This window comes from Notothenia coriiceps, unplaced genomic scaffold (assembly GCF_000735185.1).
Source record: "Notothenia coriiceps isolate Sejong01 unplaced genomic scaffold, NC01 NC01_scaffold00032342, whole genome shotgun sequence".
Lineage (NCBI taxonomy): Eukaryota > Metazoa > Chordata > Actinopteri > Perciformes > Nototheniidae > Notothenia > Notothenia coriiceps.
The window spans coordinates 2,017-26,657 of NW_011365043.1; the positions used below are offsets into that span (position 1 = coordinate 2,017).

General features: G+C 39.3%; 2 protein-coding genes across 2 annotated transcripts in view; both read right to left on the bottom strand.

The window, feature by feature from the left end:
* Positions 1-5,763: 5,763 nt before the first annotated feature.
* Positions 5,764-10,887, bottom strand: alkbh5 (alkB homolog 5, RNA demethylase). Its single transcript, XM_010788908.1, has 4 exons — positions 9,455-10,887; positions 8,759-8,839; positions 8,542-8,661; positions 5,764-6,719 (listed from the first exon to the last, which is right to left on the bottom strand). The coding sequence occupies exons 1-4, from the start codon at positions 10,174-10,176 to the stop codon at positions 6,560-6,562; spliced, it is 1,083 nt and encodes a 360-aa protein (XP_010787210.1). The 5' UTR covers positions 10,177-10,887; the 3' UTR covers positions 5,764-6,559.
* A 531-nt stretch (positions 10,888-11,418) lies between these two features.
* LOC104960752 (unconventional myosin-XV) overlaps positions 11,419-24,641 on the bottom strand; it is a 38,847-nt gene continuing 25,624 nt past the window's right edge. The window contains exons 41-67 of the mRNA XM_010788910.1: positions 24,526-24,586; positions 24,122-24,215; positions 23,911-24,028; positions 23,149-23,264; positions 23,002-23,061; positions 22,725-22,800; positions 22,510-22,625; positions 22,300-22,418; positions 21,637-21,778; positions 21,400-21,511; positions 21,234-21,308; positions 19,716-19,921; positions 19,511-19,629; positions 19,017-19,086; positions 18,821-18,893; positions 18,569-18,642; positions 17,912-17,994; positions 17,574-17,704; positions 17,399-17,493; positions 16,689-16,766; positions 16,417-16,513; positions 15,351-15,511; positions 15,136-15,269; positions 14,225-14,358; positions 13,184-13,317; positions 12,442-12,582; positions 11,419-12,358 (exon numbers count right to left, since the gene is read on the bottom strand). Coding sequence (XP_010787212.1) covers positions 12,257-12,358; positions 12,442-12,582; positions 13,184-13,317; positions 14,225-14,358; positions 15,136-15,269; positions 15,351-15,511; positions 16,417-16,513; positions 16,689-16,766; positions 17,399-17,493; positions 17,574-17,704; positions 17,912-17,994; positions 18,569-18,642; positions 18,821-18,893; positions 19,017-19,086; positions 19,511-19,629; positions 19,716-19,921; positions 21,234-21,308; positions 21,400-21,511; positions 21,637-21,778; positions 22,300-22,418; positions 22,510-22,625; positions 22,725-22,800; positions 23,002-23,061; positions 23,149-23,264; positions 23,911-24,028; positions 24,122-24,215; positions 24,526-24,586 — 2,921 coding nt within the window. The 3' untranslated portion in view covers positions 11,419-12,256. The remainder of the gene's footprint in view (positions 12,359-12,441; positions 12,583-13,183; positions 13,318-14,224; positions 14,359-15,135; positions 15,270-15,350; positions 15,512-16,416; positions 16,514-16,688; positions 16,767-17,398; positions 17,494-17,573; positions 17,705-17,911; positions 17,995-18,568; positions 18,643-18,820; positions 18,894-19,016; positions 19,087-19,510; positions 19,630-19,715; positions 19,922-21,233; positions 21,309-21,399; positions 21,512-21,636; positions 21,779-22,299; positions 22,419-22,509; positions 22,626-22,724; positions 22,801-23,001; positions 23,062-23,148; positions 23,265-23,910; positions 24,029-24,121; positions 24,216-24,525; positions 24,587-24,641) is intronic.

Sequence of the window (24,641 nt, forward strand, 5' to 3'; positions counted from 1 at the left end):
TTAGCCTTTGGAAGAGGACAGGAGCAACACATTATAGTTATAGAGAGAAAATGAACTGCAGTAAAAAGTTTTCTCTAGAAATGATTGAAAAGCAAATGCTCTTTCACAGAAAAGTCAAGATGTCAGAATAACCGACTGGAGTCAGAAGGTACATGAAGGAAATACGCACTCACTGACAGGTAACACATTAGAAAAAAGCGTGCAGGAGTTAGTGGAGAAACAAATAAAATCATTAATACGTGACACAATAGGTCATTTAATATTTTGACTAGTAATACAATAAATGACAGACTTCCGAGTAATAAGGTTTCAAGTAAAGTGAACACCTACGGATAGATGATTTGAACCAATCATGCAATAGCGGCAGATAATGCAGCTTTTTCTGATTTTAATTAGAAAAATCCTGTAAGCTTGTTTTTTGTAGAGCAGTTATATGTGACAATGATATAAATAGACGCTACATTTGTACAAAACTTGAACAAGTTCACAGTGTTGTTTATCATATTTAGCTTCAGGCACCTGTGAAGCAGCCAAAGGACATCACTGACAGACCAAATCTACTGAGTGGTGCACGTCCTCTTTCGTTTGCCAGGGGTACAGAAGCCTGAGAATGGGAACATGTTCTATTGATAGACCCAGTACATGCCTGAGTCACACCGTCGGGGTCGAATATATGACAACCACCCTCCTAGTCAAGTTACAGCAACAACGAATGTCTGCAGCACGTTCAACTCTGACTTTCAACGTCAGAGCAGAGTTCCCCTTTAATGTTTAATGTTAGCTGCTTTACCATCAGGAGGCCTGTTGATGCTGCTGCAGTGGTTAGTGATATACATGTGCATGCTGCAACGTATAGATACAGATTTGACTATTTTTATAATTATAGAGAGGGTCATATTTTCTATTTAAGGTTATACATTCTGTGTCACCTTGTTGTTGTATCTTATTCTTATGGCTAATATTTAACAGTTTAACCAAAGGACTCTGATATTGACAAATGTTGCTGCAAACAAATGGAGCAACTGATAAACAGTTTACTTTGTACTGTTTTCTTTTTGTTTGTGGGATACAGTACGGATCAAAGGTTGACAGCATTGTGACAACTGATGTACGTATGTAATTTTTTTTTAAACTGTTTTTGCTGTTAAATGGAAAAGCACTTGCATCTAGTGCATGGAAGATGCAATATAAATAAAGTAAATGTATTCATGACACTGACTAATCAACCTGACTCCTCCTCAGAAGATCGTAAACAAAGGGATTCAAAACAAAATATGTTGCAGTTCTATTACAATACATTCTATTACAGTCACCTGGCCCGACTGCTGAATTTGAACACATTGACCCAAACGTTGACCAAGTACTTGGGTCTTTTACTTCAGTAAAATGAGTAAAACAACAATGTAGAAGAACTGTGCATTTAAAGTACATAGGTATAAGCATCACAATGTACTTTAAAGCACATCAAGCTAAATCTAATTGTAATACCAAACGTATACAGGGTAGCTTGTGAATGTCCTCAAGAGCTCAACACATTTTTGAGTAGCACATGATAAACTATTTATTGATCACATGTTGTATTATTAATCTGATTGTAATTAGTTAAAGCTGCCATTTCCCTGAAATGTATAGTTATAAAGTAGCATGAAGGAAAGTACACGTGTCACATTGATTTAAGTAATGTTATTGCATTGATTTTATTTACCTATGGTGACATCATGATTATATGCACAATGTTACTCGAAAAGCTCATCTTATTTCCCTTACAGATATTGAGAAGACAAAACCGAGAATATGCATAAAAGGCAAATTGTTTATTGACATCCCAACAACAACATATAATTAAAAATAATGAATGAATACATAACACAACACTTTGCAATCAGAACATAAAATTGGCACATGAAAGAGCATATTTACATCAGTAGGTATATTATAACTATATATCTAACCAATTACATAACGGCTCGAACTTGTGTAAAAGCACATTCTCTATGCCCCTGTCTCTGAATATTCCTGTGGATATTTCCACCACAGCCGTAAAAAATCCAGCTACACTTCAAGTGGCCCCCGCTCTCCGCATCCTCCGCCCATACCACCCCTCCACGCTACCTCTAATCTTGACAATCGAAGAGAAGTACTTATAACTAACATTTCTTGAAATATAATAAATAATATTAATTAAATTTACTGATCGGCTACGCACAATAGAAATAAAGTAGTCCAAGGAAGATTGAAACGCAAACAAAAAATAAGTGTTAAAAAAATGAGACACACGCCAAACACGAAGTGAACTCTATTACAACAACCAATAACTCATTTCATACCATACCGCCCTCTCTGCCCCAAGCATATGTGACTCGTAGTGTTGTTTGTCGTTGTAGGTCCTATGAAGGTTGATCGTATAATTTTGTTCTTGGACGCTTAAACGTGGAAGAGCTTAGCCCCATAACCTTAGTCAAAACATTGAAAAATCATCTCAACCAGAATAGTTCTTTAATCCTTTTTTCTTGTATGCTTACATTTTTAATGGTTACATCTCTGCATGAGGGTTTTAACTCATGATCCGCTCTTTCTCTCACTGTGCATGATAAAGAGGAGCAACAAAGTTCTAATATTTCTTACCCTGTATGAACCGTCCATGCTTCTCAGTGTTTCATCTCCAGCTCCTGNCTATAAAAAGTTCAATTTAGAATAGATAACAATGTGCTGTTACCTATGAAGTTTAAGTAAGTACAATGTTGATATCCTTCTATCTTACGGGAGTGTTTCCATTTCACAACACGTTGGTATTAATCATCTTGTGTTGGAAACTTCTGAAGCAATTGGAGTCAGGACTCAGAGGGACACGAGGAGAGCTGGAGCTTTGAAAGCAAACACTTGTGGTTTATTTGGAGTTACGGCCGGAGAATTCACAAGACATGGCACGGGCCACGGTCTGACCACACGGTTGAGATGCCACTATCAATTCTGAAGACCCCTCCTGTAGCTCCAGGTTTTAACTAGTTCAGAGTGTAATAATCAACATTCTTCAATAGATAGACTAAACAGCTAAGGACACTGAATCACATTTGTTGTCGCTTATGGCTCGGGGTCATCTACACCCCGAGAAGGATGTGTTCCAGGTGTCCCATAACAATAACTATCTCTGACAGAGAGTTGCCCGGTCATAAACTGGTAACATCAACAATATGCTAGGGCAGCCCCTCCTTATGGGAGATAACGGCTGCTCAAGGTTGGTCAGCTGCGTCCGTGGGCGAAGGAGGACATGCAGGGAAAATGATTCCCCAACAGTAACTACAATTATGACAGCTGTAACTTAATGCATTTACTACCAAGATTTGACCCAGTAAAACGTTATTAAAGAGAACTGAAAAGACCTTTCCCTTTCATATTTATATCCATCCGGTTTCCTTTTGGAGAACTTTTTTCGAGCATGTGTTGCCTTGAACTGTACAGTTGAAAATATTAAGAAGCAGATACATTTGACTTATTTTCTTTATTGAATTATAAATAACTCTCTGGAAATATCGAGGATGCATAATATACAAACTTATTTAACAATTCAGGAGATATAAGAGGAATACAGAAATTGAATTGCAAAAAGTCCAAACTTTTTTACCCTTTGTCTTAACTTAAATAATATGATCCAAGAAAAGTAAATAAACAATGATCGATAAAAAAACTTTACCAATGCCAAAATGTGTTTAAAATGATGACAGTGAAACTCCTCTAAACCAGTGAACTGTCCTGTTGAAAGTGGTCGAATAGGATGACAACAAAATGCACTATTTGTTCAATACTGTCGTTTGATTCAATTCAGCAAAGAGGGTCTACAGTATGAGGCCACTGCTCTTTGAAATTTTTCTTTTTCGTATATGAAGACCCTGATTGATTTGAAGACGATAAGAGCACAAAGTGGGAAGGAAACTTTAAAACATGCAAAATAAAATATACAGTATATACTGCAACTAACGATTACTTTCATCATCAATTAATCAGGCATATTATTTTTAGATGAATCGATCTTAATCGTCCTTTAAAATTGCAAAAATATAGTTATAAATGTTTATCTCTGTCAATCGCTACAGCTTTAATATAATGTATTAGTTCAACAAAGCTGGGCCCTTTCTAACCACTGGTTCGCAACTTCCAAAACTCGAACAGAAAAGAAAAAAAGGAAATTATTTACTAATTGAGAAAAGTGGAGACAAACAACGATTGGGTAGTTATTTTAACTTTCGAATGCACTTTATGCGGACCTGATTTAATTGGGAAAGGTTTGGTTAAAATTGAAATGATGGATGTTTTTCAAGTTTCATTGTTCTTTAGTGGAGCCTCCCAATTTATACAATCCACCAAGAATTTCCTCAATTTTTGGGTTCTTCATTCAAACTGAAGTCATGCAGGAAGACATTTATTTTCTTCACAAATTCAGGACAACTGGTGGTGATTAATTGATATATAAATTATGATTTTGGGAGTGAATTATTCCTTAAAGCCCCTGTCACACTGTCCCGGAATTGACACTCGATGGACACACGATAAAGGAAATGTTCAAATTCGGCTCTGATCGTAGCAACATCGGGCCATTCGTGAGGGCATCTTAAGNTGACCGCCGGTGAAGTTTCTCAGGCTCCGGCAGCAACTTCGTGAGCGGCAACTTCGTAAGGCACTCGTGGGGGCATCTTGTCAAATCGTGTCATATTCGTGTTATCATCGGGGCCATCGGGCATTCACCCTCACTCTGATCGGGGCGAATGCCCGATGGCACCGATGATAACGAGATGCCCTAACGATGGCCTTACGGAGGGCAAAATGGACACACAAATTCAACACGAAAATGAACCTTCGCAAGGTCCTTCGGCAATTTTTTGGCATGCCGGAGCCTGAGAAACTCCACCGGTGGTCATACGATGGCTTAAGATGCCCTCACGAATGGCCCGATGTTGCTACGATCAGAGCCGAATTTGAATATTTCCTTTATCGTGTGTCCATCTGGTTGTTAATTGCACAACAAAATCATGTAAACATATTATGTAAATAACCCAATTTGTGTTCTGTGAAACTGAAAAGGATATAATATATTATTTTGAAGGCAAGTTGACAGGAAGTTGTTGTTACTATGGAAACAACATGACGGAGAAAACTTAATATCTTCTACATATAAAGACGGATAAAGTAAAGAACAAAGTCTGAAAATATCAGTATAGTATCATAGTACTTTAACATAATTGTTTGTGTTACTTTCGTTGCAGTTGTATGTCTTAAATGTAATGTAAATGTTCCCTTCGTGTGTGGTTCTGGGCCATCTTCGTGCGAAATTCACAATTCCATATTCGTGTGTCCATTTCGGGACAGTGTGACAGGGGCTTTAATGAATAGCAAACCAAATCTGTGGAGATGCTCTTGCTGAATACCAAGTATTTGCTAATATTAAGTTCACAACTGTAGCTTAGCTTCTGAATAGCATTAAGACACCACACCCTGCTTTAAGAGTAATTTCCTCTATGAACCAGGGATATTTTTTGTCCATGTGTAACTCCAGACTAGCCTAGCAGTCAGCAAGTAATTTTTTGTAAATCTTTGTTTACAAAGCAAATTGGAAGGATACATTATTCTGGAAGTTTCCTTCTCATTCTTGTGTTCAGACCATAAAATATATATATATATATATATATATATATATATATAAATAAAGGTTCAGACACAAGTTATACAAGTTGGTTTTGTTCTGTCTGACCCAAATATCACCCAATTGAATTGAGGAGCATTTTTGATTTAATACAGAAAAGCATTAACATGGCCTCTGTCACTATACAAGGTAAAGCAACTTCAAACTGAAACAGGAGCCCAAAACAAACGCTGAGGTTTTCATCACTCAATTAAACATCAGTTCAGTCGATGTGACCTACAACAAGAGGAGACATACATCTGAATCAAATCATAACACAGAACATCATGGCTGCACATCTGCCAGGTGTTTTGTAAATGTAACTGTGACAGGGAGGCCGAAGGGAACAAAGGTCTGGGATGGCACATTAAGGGTGAGGATCAGAAATGTAGGTGCAAAAATTGGAAGTTTGTTTCTGCATAAAAGTTCCCCAAATCAAAGGCTATACAATTGTATTGTACATTATAACAAGTTAGATTACAGCGCAGGGTTTCTTTTGTACAAGTCCATACATACATCTTTTCTTTAGCTCTTGTGGTCTGTACATCTTGGTTACAAAAAATACATGCCATTCTGAAATATTTGAGGACATAGAAACAAGAAAAGTTTGATTAAAGGGAATTTAACAACAGAGCCTTAGTGTAGTGTAGTTACTTCAGGTTCTGAACTGTGCAGCAGACAGACTTGTTTTGCTTGTCTGCAAGAAACAAATAATGCACTCAGACTGACCCGGACTCAAATCAAAACAGACACCATGATGACTGTGCTCCTTGTGCCAGACATAAACTAGAGCAAGAAAAATGATGACTAGTCAAAAAAGATTACAATATTGAAATGCATAAAGAAAGGGTATATTTATATGTTTACATGTGTGATGAGAAGTGCTTAGTGGCGTCTCATCTTGACTTTGCGTCCTGAGCTCTCCCGGGGTTTTTCGGAGTCTTGTCCACGTTTCCAGTAGTTCTCTGAGCTGATGCTGTGACGACGACTACGGGAGTTTGACGGATGTCTGTTCTCCTCTTTGTCCATCTCCAGTACCCTCGGCCTGATGAAGGACAAAGTTTGATATGCCAAGTCAGATTAGGTTCATCATTGCAATGTGTTACCTTCAATATTCTTGTTTTTCCTTGCATGCCTGGGCCTTAAACATTAGCAAAAATGAAATAAAACGAAAGTGTATCAAAAAAAATTCTGCAAGAATTCAAGGCAACGCAGATGAGTACTGTTCATTTTGTGGTTGATCTATTTTTTCAAGCCCTTTATAGACATGCAATTAAAAAATATATACTGGCTTCATCCATCTGCTAAAGCGATGTCTTTTTGTTATTCAGTCACAGGTCACTTTTAAGTGAGTGTTCCTCATGGCTTCGTTCAGACATGACAGTGCGCAAGGAAGTTAAAAAAGTAATGATCGCTGGAAATAGGAGTCTCTTCATTTACAAGCTTCTTTACTGATGGATTTTTAATTATTTTGCCTTTGAAGTCTTAATTAATGATCATTTTGGGAATGAGGGACGCTCGTCCTCCCTTCTCACTGCGAATGTACTGATAATATCTCAGACGAATTTCCATTATTTAACGTTTTTAGAGCTGCAGGGTTCAAACAAGTCTGACGGAGCACGAGCCCAGATCCATGATCCGTTTGAGCTGTTTCCAAACTAAGTTCAGTAATAATGGTTGGGGTCGGGGTTTCATTGTATTGATGAGTCAGTATGCCAATATCAGTCTGGTCCACCATTTTTGCAAGACATTTTGTTCCAAGATCCCTCTAAGCTTGTATCACTAGGCTTGTTTGAGACGCGTTGCGGCTCGCCTCGAAAGTAGACGAGAATAGCCGATCGCAGCCGGGCGAGGTCTCAAAAAGCTCGCCTGAAGTCGGACAGCTCCGAGTCGGCTTCTTCTTCTCTCGGTTTTTTGGCAGATTGCAAACAACTTTAAGGTGCATGCCGCCACCTCCGGAGTCGGCTTGACTCGGTTTGCATTCATAAAGAATGCACAAATGTGTTTAATCGTTAATGTCAGATATGTACCAAGTAAAAACATTTGTTCCTGCTCAAGATTAGATTCAACTTTGTTGTTATTGCACATATTACAGGTACTGAGACAACGAAATGCAGTTTAGCTTCCAACCGGGAGTGCAACAAGCAGTAAAGTGAAAAGTAATGTACACAATCTACAGAATAAAATATAGAATGAATTGAATGATGAATAAACAGTGAGGGGTATGAATATACACAGCAGCCTGTGAGCAGTATGAACAGTGTGTATGAATATGCTAAGATATATAAAGTATGAAAACGGTAAGCAGTGCAAGTATAGTATAACATATATTAATTTCATGATGATAAACATTGTGGAACAATGATGAAAAATGTTAATGGGGGGGTGACGTAAAACTGACACAAAACAACAACAAACTTTTGCCGAGCCAATTGGAGAGTTTCATCAGCAGCACGTGGTAAAAACCACCAATGAGCGCTCAGCTCGAGATACCAGCGAGTCGTTTCCCATCAAGCATTTCGCTTCCGCAGCCCGTGGAGAGGAACTGCGCCGCCTCGCCGCGCCTCGCTCTCAAGGCTGCGGGCATCTTTGTCCCGCGAGATTTCAACGTCTCATGTGAGCGAGCCTCCGGAGCAAGTCGGACAAAATGATAACCATCATGCAACGCACTAGCAAGACGTTGATCGAAATTGCGCAGATCTGCGCAGGTCTGCGCAGGTCTCGCTTGTCTCAAACAAGCCTACTGACTGTCCTGAGGCCTCCTTCAGAACAAGTCTTCTTTGAAGTTTAGGCGAATCTAGCGGGACAGACCTGTGTGTGGGTGTGTGTGTGTGTGTGTGTTTGTGTGTGTGTGTGTGTGTGTGTACCTGTGAGCAGCACTTGATGTTGCTCTGCGATGAGTGCGTTTGGCTTTCAGAGTGGGTCTCTCTACAGGAGAAGCGCTGATAGGGCTGCCAGAGTCGACTCGAGGCGCGTCAGGTCTGGTCCTGGCAAACAGAAGGGGGAGGACAAGTAGAAACACAATGATCAGTGCTGATTTCAAATAAGAGAATGACCTTTTAAAATTATATGATGTTGACTCACTTTCTTAGGATGATCACCGCACGCCGCTCCTTGATGTCTTGGGGTCGGATGCAGTGGGTGATATCATCAGCTGCATAACCACTGAGAGAGAAATATGCTGTTAGCACCTGGACTTAGCCTTTCATTCAAAATATGTTATCAAACTTTCATACAATAAATGGACTCAACCTCTTCTTTACATTGTTGACTTATCTATAGCACTGGTGCAGGAATATTTTAAGTAAGCAAATTAAAGTACTGTTGTTGTTTTATCCAACTTAAACCTATTTTTGTATTGTTATTAACAAAGTTCGTAGCCATTGACAAACTGGATTGGCAGGAGATTGACTGTTAGCACATGAATGACTCTACACCACTGTGCCAAATGTTCAATATTCATTCAAGTGCAATTGTTTGTTAAGAGACCTAGAGTGCATTTTAGGAGTTGCCTAGGGTTTATTTTTACTCTGCCTCGTTTATTTTGGATTTATTTGAATACTTAGATTTAAAATGTTTAACTGAATTGCTCATCCAAATGTAAACCCCAATTGTTACTGATACAGATGGGTGGGTAGGATAATATAATACACTTGAATATCACAATGTTATATTTATTAATGCATATACAGTCCAAGTAGTTATCGTGACTGCCTACACTTGACAGACACACACTAAAGTAATGCAATCTGTGCATGACAGCCACACAGCCATAGTCACCTGAGGACCGTGACACTCCCCCTCCTCACTGGCAGGACAAACACCGGCTCCGACACCCGGATGGGTTTGAACTGGAAGCGGCACCCGAAGCACAGCGCGCTGTCACTGAAGAAGGACACGGACACGATGGGTCGTGCAAAGATGTGCTGAGGATCCACGTGCGACACAATGCAGCCTCCTGGTTGATAATCATTGATGACTGCGCTGTTGACAAACCCTTCCGGGACCACTCCTCTGGACACCAGGCGCTTGATCACCAGGTCGTGCACCCAGCTCGGGATCTCGTCCACCTCTCCTTTGCGGTACAGCTTTTCCTGGCCCGGGCCACGCTTCTCCAGCTGTGATCCGTAAGTGTAGCCCTCCCCGAAGAAGTACTTGTTACGGAGGGGCGCCCGGTCCACGGTGTGCTCCCGGTAAAGTCCAGCCTCTCCTCTGGTCACCACGTCGTCGATCTTCTCCTCGATGAGGGCACACTCCTCCGGGCTGAAGATGCTCTCCTGCAGGATGCTGCTCTTCACCCGGCTGGCCTCCTGCTCCATGTTCTCCGCGCAGTCATCGCTGTGCTCAAACTCATCGTCGTCGGACTCTCGGATCTTACGTTTTCGAGCTTTCCCACTGCTGCCATTACTCATCCCGTCCACGAATTTATTATTGATCTCCTCCCTGTGTGGGGTCATGGATTTCAGCTTCTCCCTCAGGTCAGAGTACCCGCTGGATGCCATGTCAGCCACAACTATTTGACTGCTGTAGTGCGACGTGAGCTGCTAGCTAACAGTTAGCATATATCAGCGCTGCATGTCAGCACTGCTTCAACAGTCAATATGGATGTAAAAGGAGTATTTTAAGGTGTATGTCACTCGCTTTAGGGGACCTGTCCACAGCAGTAGCTAGCATTAGCTTCCTCCGACGTCCTGCGTGCACAATCAAGCAGCCTGGTTATGAATCCTTAGATTGTATGACCGTTTACAACCTGTAAATCAACGCTGCTTGGATACTGCAACACGCCCAGCAAGCAGAGAGGTTAACGATGGATATCCGAGCTGCTTGGCTGGCAGCTAAGCTAGCTTAAACTAGCCTGGCTTGGTCTGTCCGTCGCCGCCTGGAAAAACCGACAAACCACGCAGCAACATGTCAACGTTAAATGTCCAAACTTCGGTGCTCCGGGCACTTTTCCTCTTAGGGTTTAATGTCAAAAATCCAAGGAGATCATTGTAATAAAGCACAAGACTTCACCACGCTCAGTTTACACCATCGGCTCCAAGAAAAAGGCTGAAAATAAACTTGTGTAACTAACATGCTACAGCATTCGCGCATGCGCTGTGGTGACCTGCCAGTTTGGAAAGACTGTCACGTGCCTTGAGCGGAACCACGTAAATCCATTTTAGGAGCCTTGAGGGCACGCACAAGACGAGAGCTAATTGTGTCACACTGCCCTTTTGTCTACCTCTATAAAGATCACATTGTTCTTTACAGTTTGTTATATTGTTTTTCAGTAATACAATATGCATTTGTCATATATTCATTTTTTAGTTTCTTTTGTATATTTATATTTTGTGAAATTTTAATGTTTAATGTTAAATAGTTACAAAATATATTCCTTTATAATAGTTATAGTTTTGACCTTATTTTACAACTTATTTTTCTTATGTTTTGTATGTTTGCACCATCGTACACCAAAGCAAATTCCTTGTGTAAATGTATTTGGCAATAAACTTGATTCTGATTCAGATATTAATGGGTTATTGAATGGCGCATGAGCTGTGGGGTCAAGGCGGGCCCCTATTATTTCATTAAATTAACATATCGATTTCCTAGGGACCAACTTATTGGTAATCTATTATTTAAATGCACTACTTTCTGGCATTAGTATTAAATAAACAGTCAGGCCAGAAGTTCTCATAATGCTCTCTTTAAAATAGCTTTTTTTATTTTAATAAAATATTCTTTACAAAACAAGAAAGTTGATGCATTAGTGTTCGTTAAAAACAACAATGGTATACACCAAGATCAAGTTTTACAGTAAACAGTAACAATAAAAAAATAAAAAACATGTTACATATCAGTTTAAAAACATTGTAATGACAAGCCACAGGCCTGTTAAACTTCACCACTGTTCTTTACTAGTATCTGTACACTTTAAAACTAGTAATTCACTGATGCAATGTGTTCTGTTAATGTTGTCAAGTAAAAGGGAAACTGGCTTCAGGGTACAATTATGCATGATTCATATCAAATTAAAACACCTGAAGGCAAGAAGAGGTAGGCTCTTAATAACGGTTTTGTCCATGTGTTCATACAAATGTGCAGTGGTGGAAGATGTACTTAGGTCTTTAATTAAAAGTAGCAATACCACATTGTAGAAGTACTCAGTAACAAGTAAAAGTCCTGCATTACAAATCTTACTTAAATCGAAGTACAAAGGTTTTTGCATAAAAAATATACACAAAGTACCAACAAATTAAAGTACTAAATATGCAGAATGATCCAATCCGGAAAAAGATAAATATTGAATCATATTTATTGATGCATTTTTGTGTAGATCTTTAATGTTGCATCTTGGCCTATGTTGTACTGTAAAAGCTGCTTGGTTTCATTTCCTCCTTAATGCAAATCTTATTTTCGTATCTGGTCATATGTTGTTTGATTAATTTGATTAATTTGAACCTATAAAGTTATCAACAAATTGAAATACTCAAGAACTGTTAAAGTACCTCCAAAAAATACTGTTCTTGAGTAAATGTACTTTCCACCACTACATGTGCGTACAATGAATAAAGTGTTATAACAATAGTATAAAACGGGTTATAACACAGTGATCTCGCTGGTAGGCAGGGTGAGTCTCCTCTCGCGCACAGACAGCATGTTTTCCACCTGCATGGCGATGACTCGACACAACTCCAGGCCCTGCGGACAGACATGAGCACAGTGACAAAGCAACTCCACTGAAATGAACATGAAGAGTGTCCTTGTGTGTGTTTGCACAATACCTGCTCCAGCTGCAGCTGAACGACCCGCTGTGTGTTAGTGTCCCCCAGCGTTAGGTCTACATATGGGTAACTGGAACCAGCAGTGGGCCTCTGGGTGCGGCTCGACTGCACCTCCACCAGGGGGACCATTGCCATCAGCTCCTGCACCACAGGGACCAAACATTATAAACTTCACAACTCTCTGCTGAAACTAAATGACCAGTGGTGGAATAATTATTCAGATATTTTACTTAGTACAATTAAAAATCGTATATTTAAAAAGTATTATGTTAATGTTATGTAACTAAAGGACTATTGACTCAATTGAAAGTATAAAAGTATCAGCCTCAAAATATACACAACTACTCATTATGCAGAATCATATTTATTATAATTATTTATTAATTAAAGTGTGAGCTGATTTAAATGACTATACTGCAGGGAAGTCATGTATAAATAATACATCGTATTTGATTAGGTAAAAAGTAAGACATTTCCTCTGTAGTGCAGTAGTAGTGTTAAGTCAAATGAACTGGAAATACTCAAGTATAAGTACCACACAATAACAATCAAGTAGTAACTTTCCACCACCGTCCGTACGTGACTTCACTTCTGGGCTCATGTTTTGATCACGATGAGCTGAGTCATGCGAGGGCTTGATGATCGCCAGTGTGTGTGTGTGTGTGTGTGTGTGTGTGTGTGTGTGTGTGTGTGTGTGTGTGTGTGTGTGTGTGTGTGTGTGTGTGTGTGTGTGGTTCCTTACGTGTGTGTTTTTGTGCAGGAAGTGGAAGCCATGTTGATTGACAGCTACAATGCAGGGGGCGTAGAAGGTGGTGGAGCTGCTGCTGTGGATGTAGAAGAACGAGGAGCCGAACATGGGGAATGCACTGATCAGCCCTGCAAGCACAGAGAACAGAATTTAACAAATGAGGGATTAGACATTGTAGTCCCTTAGGAGGCAACACATGGAAAGACAAAACAATCACCTTATTAAAAGGGACACCTCACAGATTTTAGTTCAATTTATTCATTGTGAGGAGTCCAAACCAGACTGTGAGAATGAACATTGTCCAGTCCAAACAGAGTTACTCTCAGGAAGTTACTAGTGGGAATCTCGGCATTTTCACACATGAGCTGCTTTATGGAAAACATAGGATCTATTGTCTTTTAGCTATAACCCATACTAGAGTCTAAAAGTAAAACAAATCTTGGCGTCTGCTGCTTTGAGTTTTCTTAATCTGTCTCCAAACATTACACAGGAAAACTAAATCACTGTAGTATATCATTAAAGAGAAAATGGCCACTCTATGTGTATGTCCAATTAGTGTTTGGAGTAAATGTCGTCATTTAAAGTAACATTATGCCTCAGTTTGTGAGAAAGCTGAGTTCCCTTGCCCCCAAATGCCTGATGCAGGAAGAAAAACAGATAATGAAGACAAGATCAGTTTTCTTACTCCATAAAACCCCCATTGAGGAATGTACTGCTCATATCGTCTACAAACATCAACACTGATTGGACATCCCTTTAAGAGGGGGCACATTTTCCCTTTAAGGAACAAATACTTTCTGTGTTAAGCCACATTTATTTAAAAAGGTGTTCTAAATGAAGATTACTATTCCAGTCGATATGAAGATTAATTAAATATTTAACTGCGCTCAACATTTATTTCTCGACAATTTCAACTCAAGGTCTAGAAGTGTACACGTGCAGTGACAAAGGAGGTAGATACACATATGTGGAGAATGTGTAAAAAAATTACCAAAGACTGAGTTTTTCCAATTTAACGTGAAGCGGAGATCTTACCCATAAACTGCGCTCTGGCCTGGTGCGGGTTCAGGGCCTGCACCTGCTGCATGTGCTGCGTCACCATGGTAACCCACTGCTGGGGTGGCTGCTTTTTGAACAGAGGTGGAGCGATGTACTCCGATAGTTCATGTCTGGAGGAGAGAAGAAGATAAATATGAGTCTGCTCCACTCAGTGTTTTTTAAACATTTCTCAGGATGGTTTTACTCACTGAGCTATTTCTGTTCTGCTGTTGTGTGTGTGTATGTGTGTGTGTATGTGTGTGTGTGTGTGGTGATAACAGCAAGAGTTTTTACAGCTGAGAAAAATAAAGTATCACACACTTTAAACACCTAAACTACTGACTGCACTGTGTTCTCTCTTCAACCGTGAGTTTCTTAAACCAGACCCACACTGCACAATGTTTTACTTTTAAGACAGTGATAGGATTATGGGATGGAGAAAAATAGTTTCCTTTCAGACCAAATATTAATTTGGCTAAATGTATATTTCCACAAGTGCGTTTATACAAATACAGTAAATAAAATGTGATCTAAAAACGTTTCTATTTGGAAAGGCTTTTGGAAATGTTAGATATATTTTTTTTTACGATACTGTTTTCATTTATATTTATTTGAGCTTAATAATTTGATTGTATTTATTTCTGTTTGTGCCTTTGGCCTTACCCTCATTGGTTCTACCTTTAATTGGGTTTCCTTTCTTTTGTACATTCATTTGCTACTGTTTTATTGTTCTTGAGGTATGTACATTCTCCCTGTTCTTCTCTATATTAAGACCACTTTTCATTAAAGTCCTTTTAATGATAGCAGTTTGTTTTCTGCACCCTAAACTGTAAAGAAATAAAGAGAAATAAGACTTTTTTTTCCCTTTATGACTGAGGCTGCATTGTCAAACGTTGCTGGTTTCTTACATGGTGGGGACGAAGAGGATGTCTTTGGCTCTGTGCTGCAGAGCTGCCAGTTTGGAGATCTGATGAAACTGTTGATCGCTCACTTTCCCATGTGGAAGAATATTTAGCAGGCCTTTACGATAATCTGGCAGGATCTGGATATACACACAAACACAGTTACATACACACAAGTAGGTAACATATACTGCATGTATGTAAAGTTTCACTAATGGTACCTGGTTATAGTGCATGGCGACGCAGAGCTCGTTCTCAAACTTGAGCGGCTGAGTCCAGACGACTCGTCTGAACCAGAAGCTGTAGCTCGTGTCCACCAACTCCGCCTCTGTCGCAACGTCCAGGATGTACTCGTGTTTGTTCAGGGGACGCACATTCTGACCTGGACACATACATGTACAATTATTTATAACACAGAGATATTCTTATTCATCTAAAGAATAGCATTGACTACTATATAAATCATATTCGATGGAACGATTTGGTTATCTTCCAAACTCTAGATAAATAAAAACGACTGACATGATTACCCTGAAATGTCTTGATGAATGGAGGAAATGGGGGGGCCAGGTTTAAAGGCAAACGTCCTGTTCATCCAGTTGTATGTTCCCAAACACATCATTTTTAACCCTTGCATGGACGACTTGCTAGTCTCGGAAAGCACGAGACTGTTACATTTGAAGTGTTTTACCGTAGAGGCCCTGGGAAAATAGTGGTTCCTTCAAATATACGATGTATTGGGTGAGTAATTCACATACAAATGGCTGAAGCAACAAAAAAAATGAAAAACTTGTACAAGCAATAAGTGACATAAAAAATCTCCATCAGAAAAAAAAAGGAAAAACCACAATTCTAGTTTCTTATACTGTAAAATGTTTATTATGTTGTGTTTGTAACTATGTATTTATGAACTACTTGGATAAGTGATTGACAATTGGAGCATCATATTTTTCAATAAAACTATACAGATAAACAGCGTGCAAACAAAAGGTATCCTCACGTCTTAATAAATAATAAAGATGGAAATGTGTACTGGCCGGTTATTGGCAGTCTTGTGATATCGGAAATGAAAGATGATATCCAGCATTTCTCGTTATATTGCCATGACAGCCCGATCAGGACTCGTGAACATGAATGACTTTCTCCCACAGAAACCAGAAGACAGTCTGACATGTGATCTGTGAGTGGATCTGCTTCGCTGACAGTGACGAGGAGATTGACTTTGTGCACCAATACAACATTTAGTGTGCGTGTGTGAGAGAGAGAGGGAGACCTCTGTGAGCAAACCTCTGTTGGTGACTAGAAATATGGCATATTCCTCCATGGCCTCCAGTTTGTGTAAACCCATCTCATAACACAGCTCCTCAATCACCTCCAGAGCAACCTGGAAACACGACACACCCACACACACACACACACACACACACACACACACACACACACACACACACACACACACACACACACACACACACACACACACACACACACATTACATTACGGCTGTCTCCCTTAGATTGCAGTCGTGATGAAAGAATATAGTGTGAATGAACACTTACAGAACACGTTTTGATTTTCACGTGACGTTCAATGCCACCAGGAAATAGAAACAGCTGACGTTTTGAACTACGTCCGGCCTGAGAAAAAAGACAAACATCCTCATATAGTGCTGCACATAACACTGGACATGTTGGTATATGGCTGATTTATTTAGGACCTTAAACCACAGAAAACTGCATATAAATAATAATGAATATAAAATATAATAAAACTATTATTTTTACACCCTTGAAGAAGCCCAAATGTAACAATACAGCTACCATTTTCTAATGTATATATTTTGATTATTAAAATATGTTTGAGATAGCAATAAGTGTCGAACATTACAATAAATGTTAAATCTTAATCTAAATGATTAATCTAAATATTTAATCCAGATCTAAATATCAAATCCAAATGTTGAATCTGTATCTATGTATTCAATTAATATCTTAATGCTGACACTAAAACTAAATATTAAATCCAAGTCAACATTTTAAGCCAAATGTTGATATGGAATCTAAATATAAGTAAAAAGTATTACTCTCACTATCAAATAAAAATGTAAATATATATATATATATCAACATATTGTTTACAATTATATATAACAGTTCTTTTACGTACATGGCTCACATACATGAGGAAAGGGAGGTTTATATTCAATATATGTCAGTTAAAATAGTGACAGATGTTCACACCACTGCAGGTAAATAAAAGCGGCCCTGACCATCACCGCCTTCAGCTCCATGCTGTTGGGAGGAACGACACGGCCGCCGTACTGAAACGTCTTCTTCAGGTTCTGCTCACATGCTTTAGCGATGCCTAACAAATTAAAAAGAAAACATTACATCCTGCTGTTTGTGGCAATGTGTACAGCATTATGATGTGTGTGTGTGTTTTACCCTGATACTGCACCCCTGCGCTGCGGGACGCCTGCTGCAGGTTCTTCAGCAGGAAGGGCTTGAGGACCTCAGAGCAGCGATGGAAGGCGGTCAGGATGTACAGCAGCCTCCAGCCCCGTTGGCAACTATCACTGAACAACACAAGGGTGAACACACACACACACCCACCCACACACACACACACACACACACACACACACACACACACACACACACACACACACACACACACACACACACACACACACACACACTCAGGATTACACGCTCGGTTAAGAAAGAGGAGCACGGTGTGTGGGTTGGTTTATGTGTGTATGTTGCTGATGTGGGAAACTCACGGTTTGGAGCTGGTGTTAGCCGTAAGCTGTTTGAGGAGTTGGCAATAAGCCTCATCCCGCATCAAGGTGAACTCTCCTATGAGCTGAGAGTGGGGGGGTGGGGGGGCGGACACACACACAGCAGGGTTATCATCGTCAAACTAAAATTAAACTCGGGAAAAATATTCTAACGGCAAAAAAAAGTTGCATGGTTTAAAATAAATAATAAATGTATTTGTTTCAGGTAATTCTCAGTTGTAATATGTCACTACAGAAAAAAAGCAGACAGCATGAGTTGCTGTAACCTCTTGAGTTTGAAACCGAAATTGACTTCACATTCCAGGAGATGGTGCTATGCAGCAGTTGCTTCACAATTAATCACTGCTGTTTTTCACATAAGAGTCCATACTTGTTGAATCAAATAAGAAATCAAATACATAGAAGTACAAATACTATTAAATATTGTAGTAGATGAAATGCCTTTTAACGAAGCTAAAGAAGTACGAACTAAGTTTTCTTTTCCAGTAACAAAAAAACACTAAAGATAAATATAAAAAAACTAAAGTTGATTCTTTATGTATAAGCTACAAATTAAAAGTGAAAGTAAGTATTAATATAAATAAATAAAGTAATTAAAAAATGTAAATAGTAGCTTAAGAAAAACAAGTGTGTATTTACCTTGAGGAAAATAGTGATCACTTCCTGTTCTGTCGATCCTCTTGAGGGAGCGTCACCCATGAAACGCATCACCGCTACACAGAGACACACACAGGTCAACAATATTTAAATCTCCAATAGCAGATTCCAGAGAAATCAAGCACTTGAGTTAATCCGATACAGGAACATCTCATTTTGACAAAGGATGAATCAGGTGTAATAAGAGTAATGTAATAAGAGGATGTAATTAGAGGAGAGAAGGTGAGAGCTTACACAGGAAGAGATCAGCTGCCACCCTGTTCATGGCCATGTCCGTAAACTCTATCAGAGACTCGGTCAGAGGAGTCTGCAAAGATCAAATAATACAGGAAATGTGTGATGTAATGGGCATAATTCAATACACCAAAAAAAACACAAATTATGAAAACATGGGCTAACATGCTTTGAGTTTTAGCAAGAAGGAAAGCACCTTGGAGAACTTGATCATTTCAGTCGGCTCTCTGGAGTCTCTGCTCTTGCTTTTGCCCTTCATGGAATCTCTGAAAACACAAATGCAGATTAAACAGGCTCACAGAAAAAGCAATAGTAGCAAAACCACGCTAGAAAAAACTCAAAATACTTTATTACTAGTAAAAGTACTAAGTAGTAAGACTTATTATGCAGAGTGGTAACAAACAACAACACTTTAATCTTTCAGTTTTCTAAGGTTGAGCTTTTGATGCTGTTTAGTGTCTTATCTTAGAAACTAATAATGATGTGTATATCAATTGTTTGTAAATATAGCTGCTTATTGTATGTGGTGAAGAAAAAAAAATGTCTAAAAAAAAATGAACTTCAAAAGTATACTTAAGCGCAGAACTTGAGAAAAAGGCCACTTTCTAGAGCGTTGAGGCACTTTTTTTTTATTCTGTGTGTTTGTGAGGATGTCAGTGTGTGTGTGCACATTTTCTTTCTGGGTCTCACCCCTTCATGTTGTTTCCCTGTCTGAAGTACTTCTTGGCGAACTCCAACATGTCATATTTACTGTCCTGAAGAGCCCTCTCATCCAGATCTCCTTCAGCAAAGCCGTCAAGGGAAACCTTCTGAAAATCAGAGATCGACAGTGAAAAAGATCCGACACTCAGATCAGTGTTGCAGACAGAAAAAAAACATGTGTGTGTGTGTGTACCTCAATCGTTTGATCTATCTCATGTGCAGCCATGGTGGATGCCACGGCAACTGCGACGGCTGATGATACATTAAACTGGCCTGCTCCTCCGCGAGGCTCAGACTTGCGGTCCAGCGGCAGCGACAGGAAGTCAGGAGGAGCGACGGCATGGACACACTCGGCTGGGAACGCTCCAGAGCGGCCGAACAAAGCACCAAACTTCCAACCTGACACACACACACACACACACACACACACACACACACACACACACACACACACACACACACACACACACACACACACACACACACACACACACACACACACACACACACACACAGAAAGAGAGCCGAGGGATTAAAACCACTCATTAAAAGCAAACAGTCCTGACTGCTTTGTGACACTGAACAAGCCTCCTTTCTGCAGCGGTCCTGATCCCTATCTGCTTTTCCTCTAACAGCAGGTCATTTCATTCCAGTCCTTTCATTTACACAAGTCAGATCTGTATCTGCATGCTTTTCCCTCTTATTTACCAGACTTAACTCTCCCCTCATGGCCACGCTGATAACCTGGCACAAAATGCAGCTTTTGGTCTAATTATAGATACTATACACCTGGGTACTTGTGTCAATTGTGAGGACATCGTATTGACTTACATTAAAACCCTGCATTGTTTCCTAACCTTAACCCTACATGTCTGAACCAAACACCTTCACTTAATCGCATATATATTTTGTTAACCCTAAAATCTAAACTCCAAAGCTGTATCTCTGAAAGCTTTGCTTATCAGGATCATCTTTATTTGCCAAGTAAGTGTGTACACATGCAAGGTATTGGACTCCAGATTTCTTTGCTTTCACTGTAAATACACAGAAATAGACATACAGCTGTTACAAGGAGAATACAACTGAAACATTTGACTTCTATGTTCAATTATAAAATAATGATAGGAGGGAAAAGATTAGGGGTGTTGCAATATATCAGTATTAACAATACCAGATGTACGTTCTCCTTTCATATGATGTTAACATGTAGGGATTTACTGGAATCCTAACAAGGTTTGTAAGGGTGGTTTGGGGTCCAAACAGCCAGAGTCCAAATGAAAAATAGATGCAGGGAAAATGACAAAGATCTATGTGAAAGCACACACTGAGTTTGTCCTATCAGGTATCTGTGAAGCGATGTCAAATATGACTACTCCTCATCAGTGATCTTATTTCAGCTTTTGTGTCCTCAGGAAATAAATCAATATTTTTCAAATTGCATCACCGTCTTCCCTCTGAAAAATAAATCTGAAACAACACTGCATTTATAGTGTGCTGTCACTGCACCTATTTCTCCTTGGCTTATGATACCATCACACCTCCAGGGGACAGTCCAGGATAGAATCTATCGAAGCTGTCAGTGTGAATTGATTCTTTGTTTATTATTTATCCTTGGCCATGACACTAGCATCTGGCTACCAAATGCAAGGAGGTGAATCTTATAGACCTGGTTTTGTTTTAGACTAAAATAAAGATATTTATGAACACTCACCAAAGTCTTGAGTTTCTCTTTTCAACTCCTCCAAAAACACCACCTTCTTCCTCACCACACAGCCGTAGTTGTAACCTGGGGGATACACACATAAACACACGCTTGGATCATAGATTTAAGATTTATAAAATAACATTTTTCTACTACATGTAGCAGAGTGTCTCACCCTTCTCCAGCCCGTCCATAACCTGCAGCCTGATGATGTCACCTTTGTGAAAACTGAGCATCGAGCGGTCGTCTGTCACAAAGTTTCGCTCTGCGATCACATAATCTGAGTCCTACATGGGAAAAACACACAAATGCATACTCTTACATTGCCATTGTATTGTTATTTGCATTTTCACTACTTTTGGTTATTCCAGTATTTATTTAAATTGAGCATACTGAAAAGTGTGTGCTGTACCTTTTTGATCTCATTGATGAAGGTGTCTATGAGATGTTTGACTTGCGGAGCCTTGGCTGAGAACAGGATCAGTTTCTCGTTGGTCAGATTAAACTCCAGCATGTTCTCAGAGGGGATGGTTACAAACAGGATGTCTGCATAGCTGAAATAAATACATACATATGATTATGAAATCCGTAAGATATACAGCATACACTTCCAACTCTTATAAATAACAATGGTACAGTTACAGTAGAAATTATAAGCGATGCAAAATCCATTTTATTTTAAACTTTTAAAAAGTGCCTTTGTCCCACTATTTAAAAAATAAATACAATTATTATTTCAGTATATGACTTAAAGATTCATCCACTATTTGTATTAAAATATTAACATATATTTTTCAGTCATCGTTTTTCAACTTCTTCATATTTAACTAAGTCCATTCACATTATACTAGAAATCGTGACCATGTTCCCCTTCCATACTAAACTAAATGTTACCAAGATATATAATAATGTACTGTCAGGTTATTATATAGCCTGAAAAAGCCAAATCTGAATCTAAATATTTATAAAAATAAGTAAAAGTCAAGATAATCAGAGGCAATTTGGTATGATTGTCTGTGAAACCTGACATCGAGTTTAAAAACAAAGGTCAATAGACCTAAAAAACAGAACATACGTGTATGGTCGTAAGACTCTGAAGTAGTCTGGAGCTACAGCGCTGCTTTTTACGGTCTTCAAAAGCTTTATACCGCTGTGGGACACGGACAACACCTGCACACCTGTTCCCACACTGCCCTGCACTCACACACACACATACAGTAGAGGATCAATACAAACTCACAAACACAATCAATAATATTTTCCTCTCAGGGTTGACCATCCTTACCGACGCAGGGAACAGACGGGAGAAGTAAATTTCCCAGGTTTCCCTGGCAGCCGTGACGATAGTTTTCTTCACGTGCTCTTCCACAGGATCCATATTCTGTTGAACCGCGTGTTTAGCTGTCATTCACACAAACAGACACACATGAATGTCAACACACAAATATGTTAGAGGAATAAGGTCTAAAGAAATGTCTGCAGGAAGAACAGACGGATTACCGAAAAGGCCCTTCATTTTCTGCCTTTCATCCCGCGTGATGCGAACACAGGCCTCTGACAGAGTGTCGTTCACGATCTGCACCAAACAACAGAGGACACGAGAGAGGATGTGAGAAATAACTAACTTTGATATTTCTATGATTTCTGTGTTGTCAGGTCAAAATCCCGAACACAATTGGCGAGAGGTGAAAACAATGGTGAATGACAAATACAAGTATTCGATTACATGAACATTAAAAGAGATGCACTTTTCTTCCATTCACTCTTCAACTGTTACCTGTTTGAAAATGAGATCCAGCACCAGAGGATTGTTGAAGCTGTCTTTCGGATAAAAAACCTGTAAAAGCAATTAAAATATTCACAATAGTAAAAAATACAGACATTGTGAGAGCTGTTCATGATATGTGTGTAGTTTGATACACACCTCCTTCCTGAGGTACAGCCTCCAGGGAACGTTGGTGTAGGTGTAGTGCTCCTCATTGGTTCTCTGATGAAGTTGTGTCTGGATGGTCTCAATCTCTACCGGAAGCTCTCGAGAAACTGCTCAAAATAAATCGCTTTACTTTTTAGTTTCCCCCAATTCGATGTCCTTATTTTTTAATAGATTTACTAAGTGTGCATGTTAATGATTAAATCTGCACTGAATGATTTGAAGCATCATTTAGAACGTTTACATTCAGATGCTGCACATGTTGTTAATTTCCTTTGCACATCTATAAACATCTGTGGAAACTTGCACCCACAAGTTACTTTCATTAAATAAAGTGGATTTAATTAAAGAGACTAACTCACTTAAACTGCATATTATGGGATGTGGCATAGCCTTTCCCCCTCACATGCAATAGGAGGACTGTCTATTCGAGGACAACGCTACTGGCAGTTATTACATTCATTCTAGTGCAATAATTACATTCATACTAGTGCATTAATTACATGTATTCCAGCGTACTATTTGAATGTATTTATAGTACAATCAGTGTTCTTCTTTTAGTGCAAAATGACATGGTATTTATTTTATTTATTATGTTAGAACCTGTTCTGTACAATTACAATAAAGCTTTTCTTTTTGTCTTGAATCTACATGACTCAAGCACATACACAGGTACCTACAGTATAACTCTGTAAAGTAATGTAGTCGTGTCAGCATTAGAATATGCGGATGTCTACTTTGATTGAGTGTGAGTACCTGGAGGAGGAAGGGGGAGAGAACGTTGAGGTGCTCTTGTCTTCGTGCTCTTGGTGGGTTTAAATCCCGCTTCTTTAATTGCAGACGCAGATGGTGAGGGGGCAGCAGGACGTTTGGGCTGGACGGACACAGAAATGTTCCCCTGTATGACTGATTTCACTGCCAGCGTGCTGCATATTCTGTGTGTGTATGAATGTGTGTGTGTGTGTACCTGTGGAGCCGGTGGGTTTTCCATCTGAGGTTTGAGGATCTGCAAAGCTTCATCACGAGGGGTTTGCTTCTTCCTAAACCTCCCCTCTCCTCTCCTAAACACACACAGTGTCAACAGCACACATTACAGTTTGCAGAGTTTTCAAATACACTACTGTTTGTACTGTTTAATATGTGTTAGTTATGTGTGTGAATACAATATCCCTGGTGCTGTGTGTGTTCACTGTGAGCATTAGCTTCCCACTCAGTATCTGTAGGTCATTTTTTGTAGCCATGGTATTATTTAATTCTGTGACTGAAGAAAGCATCAACTGCTGTGTGATACATACAATTATGCATGTGTGTGTGTGTGTGTGTGTGTGTGTGTGTGTGTGTGTGTGTGTGTGTGTGTGTACAATACGATACCTCTTTTCTTGTAGCAGCATGTCATCCGATGGAGGTGGGGAGTTGTATCTTTTGATGATTGCTTAAAAGGAATAATATAAACGTATGAATTATGCAGATAACACTTTACATTTTTT

Coding starts and splice junctions, on each gene's coding strand:
- alkbh5 (XM_010788908.1), bottom strand. CDS start 10,176: ATGGCATCCAGCGGGTACTCTGACCTGAGGGAGAAGCTGAAATCCATG. Junction 8,662..8,758: donor GCGGTGATCATCCTAAGAAA/GTGAGTCAACAT, acceptor TCTGTTTGCCAG/GACCAGACCTGACGCGCCTC. Junction 6,720..8,541: donor ACATCAAGTGCTGCTCACAG/GTACACACACAC, acceptor GTCCTTCATCAG/GCCGAGGGTACTGGAGATGG.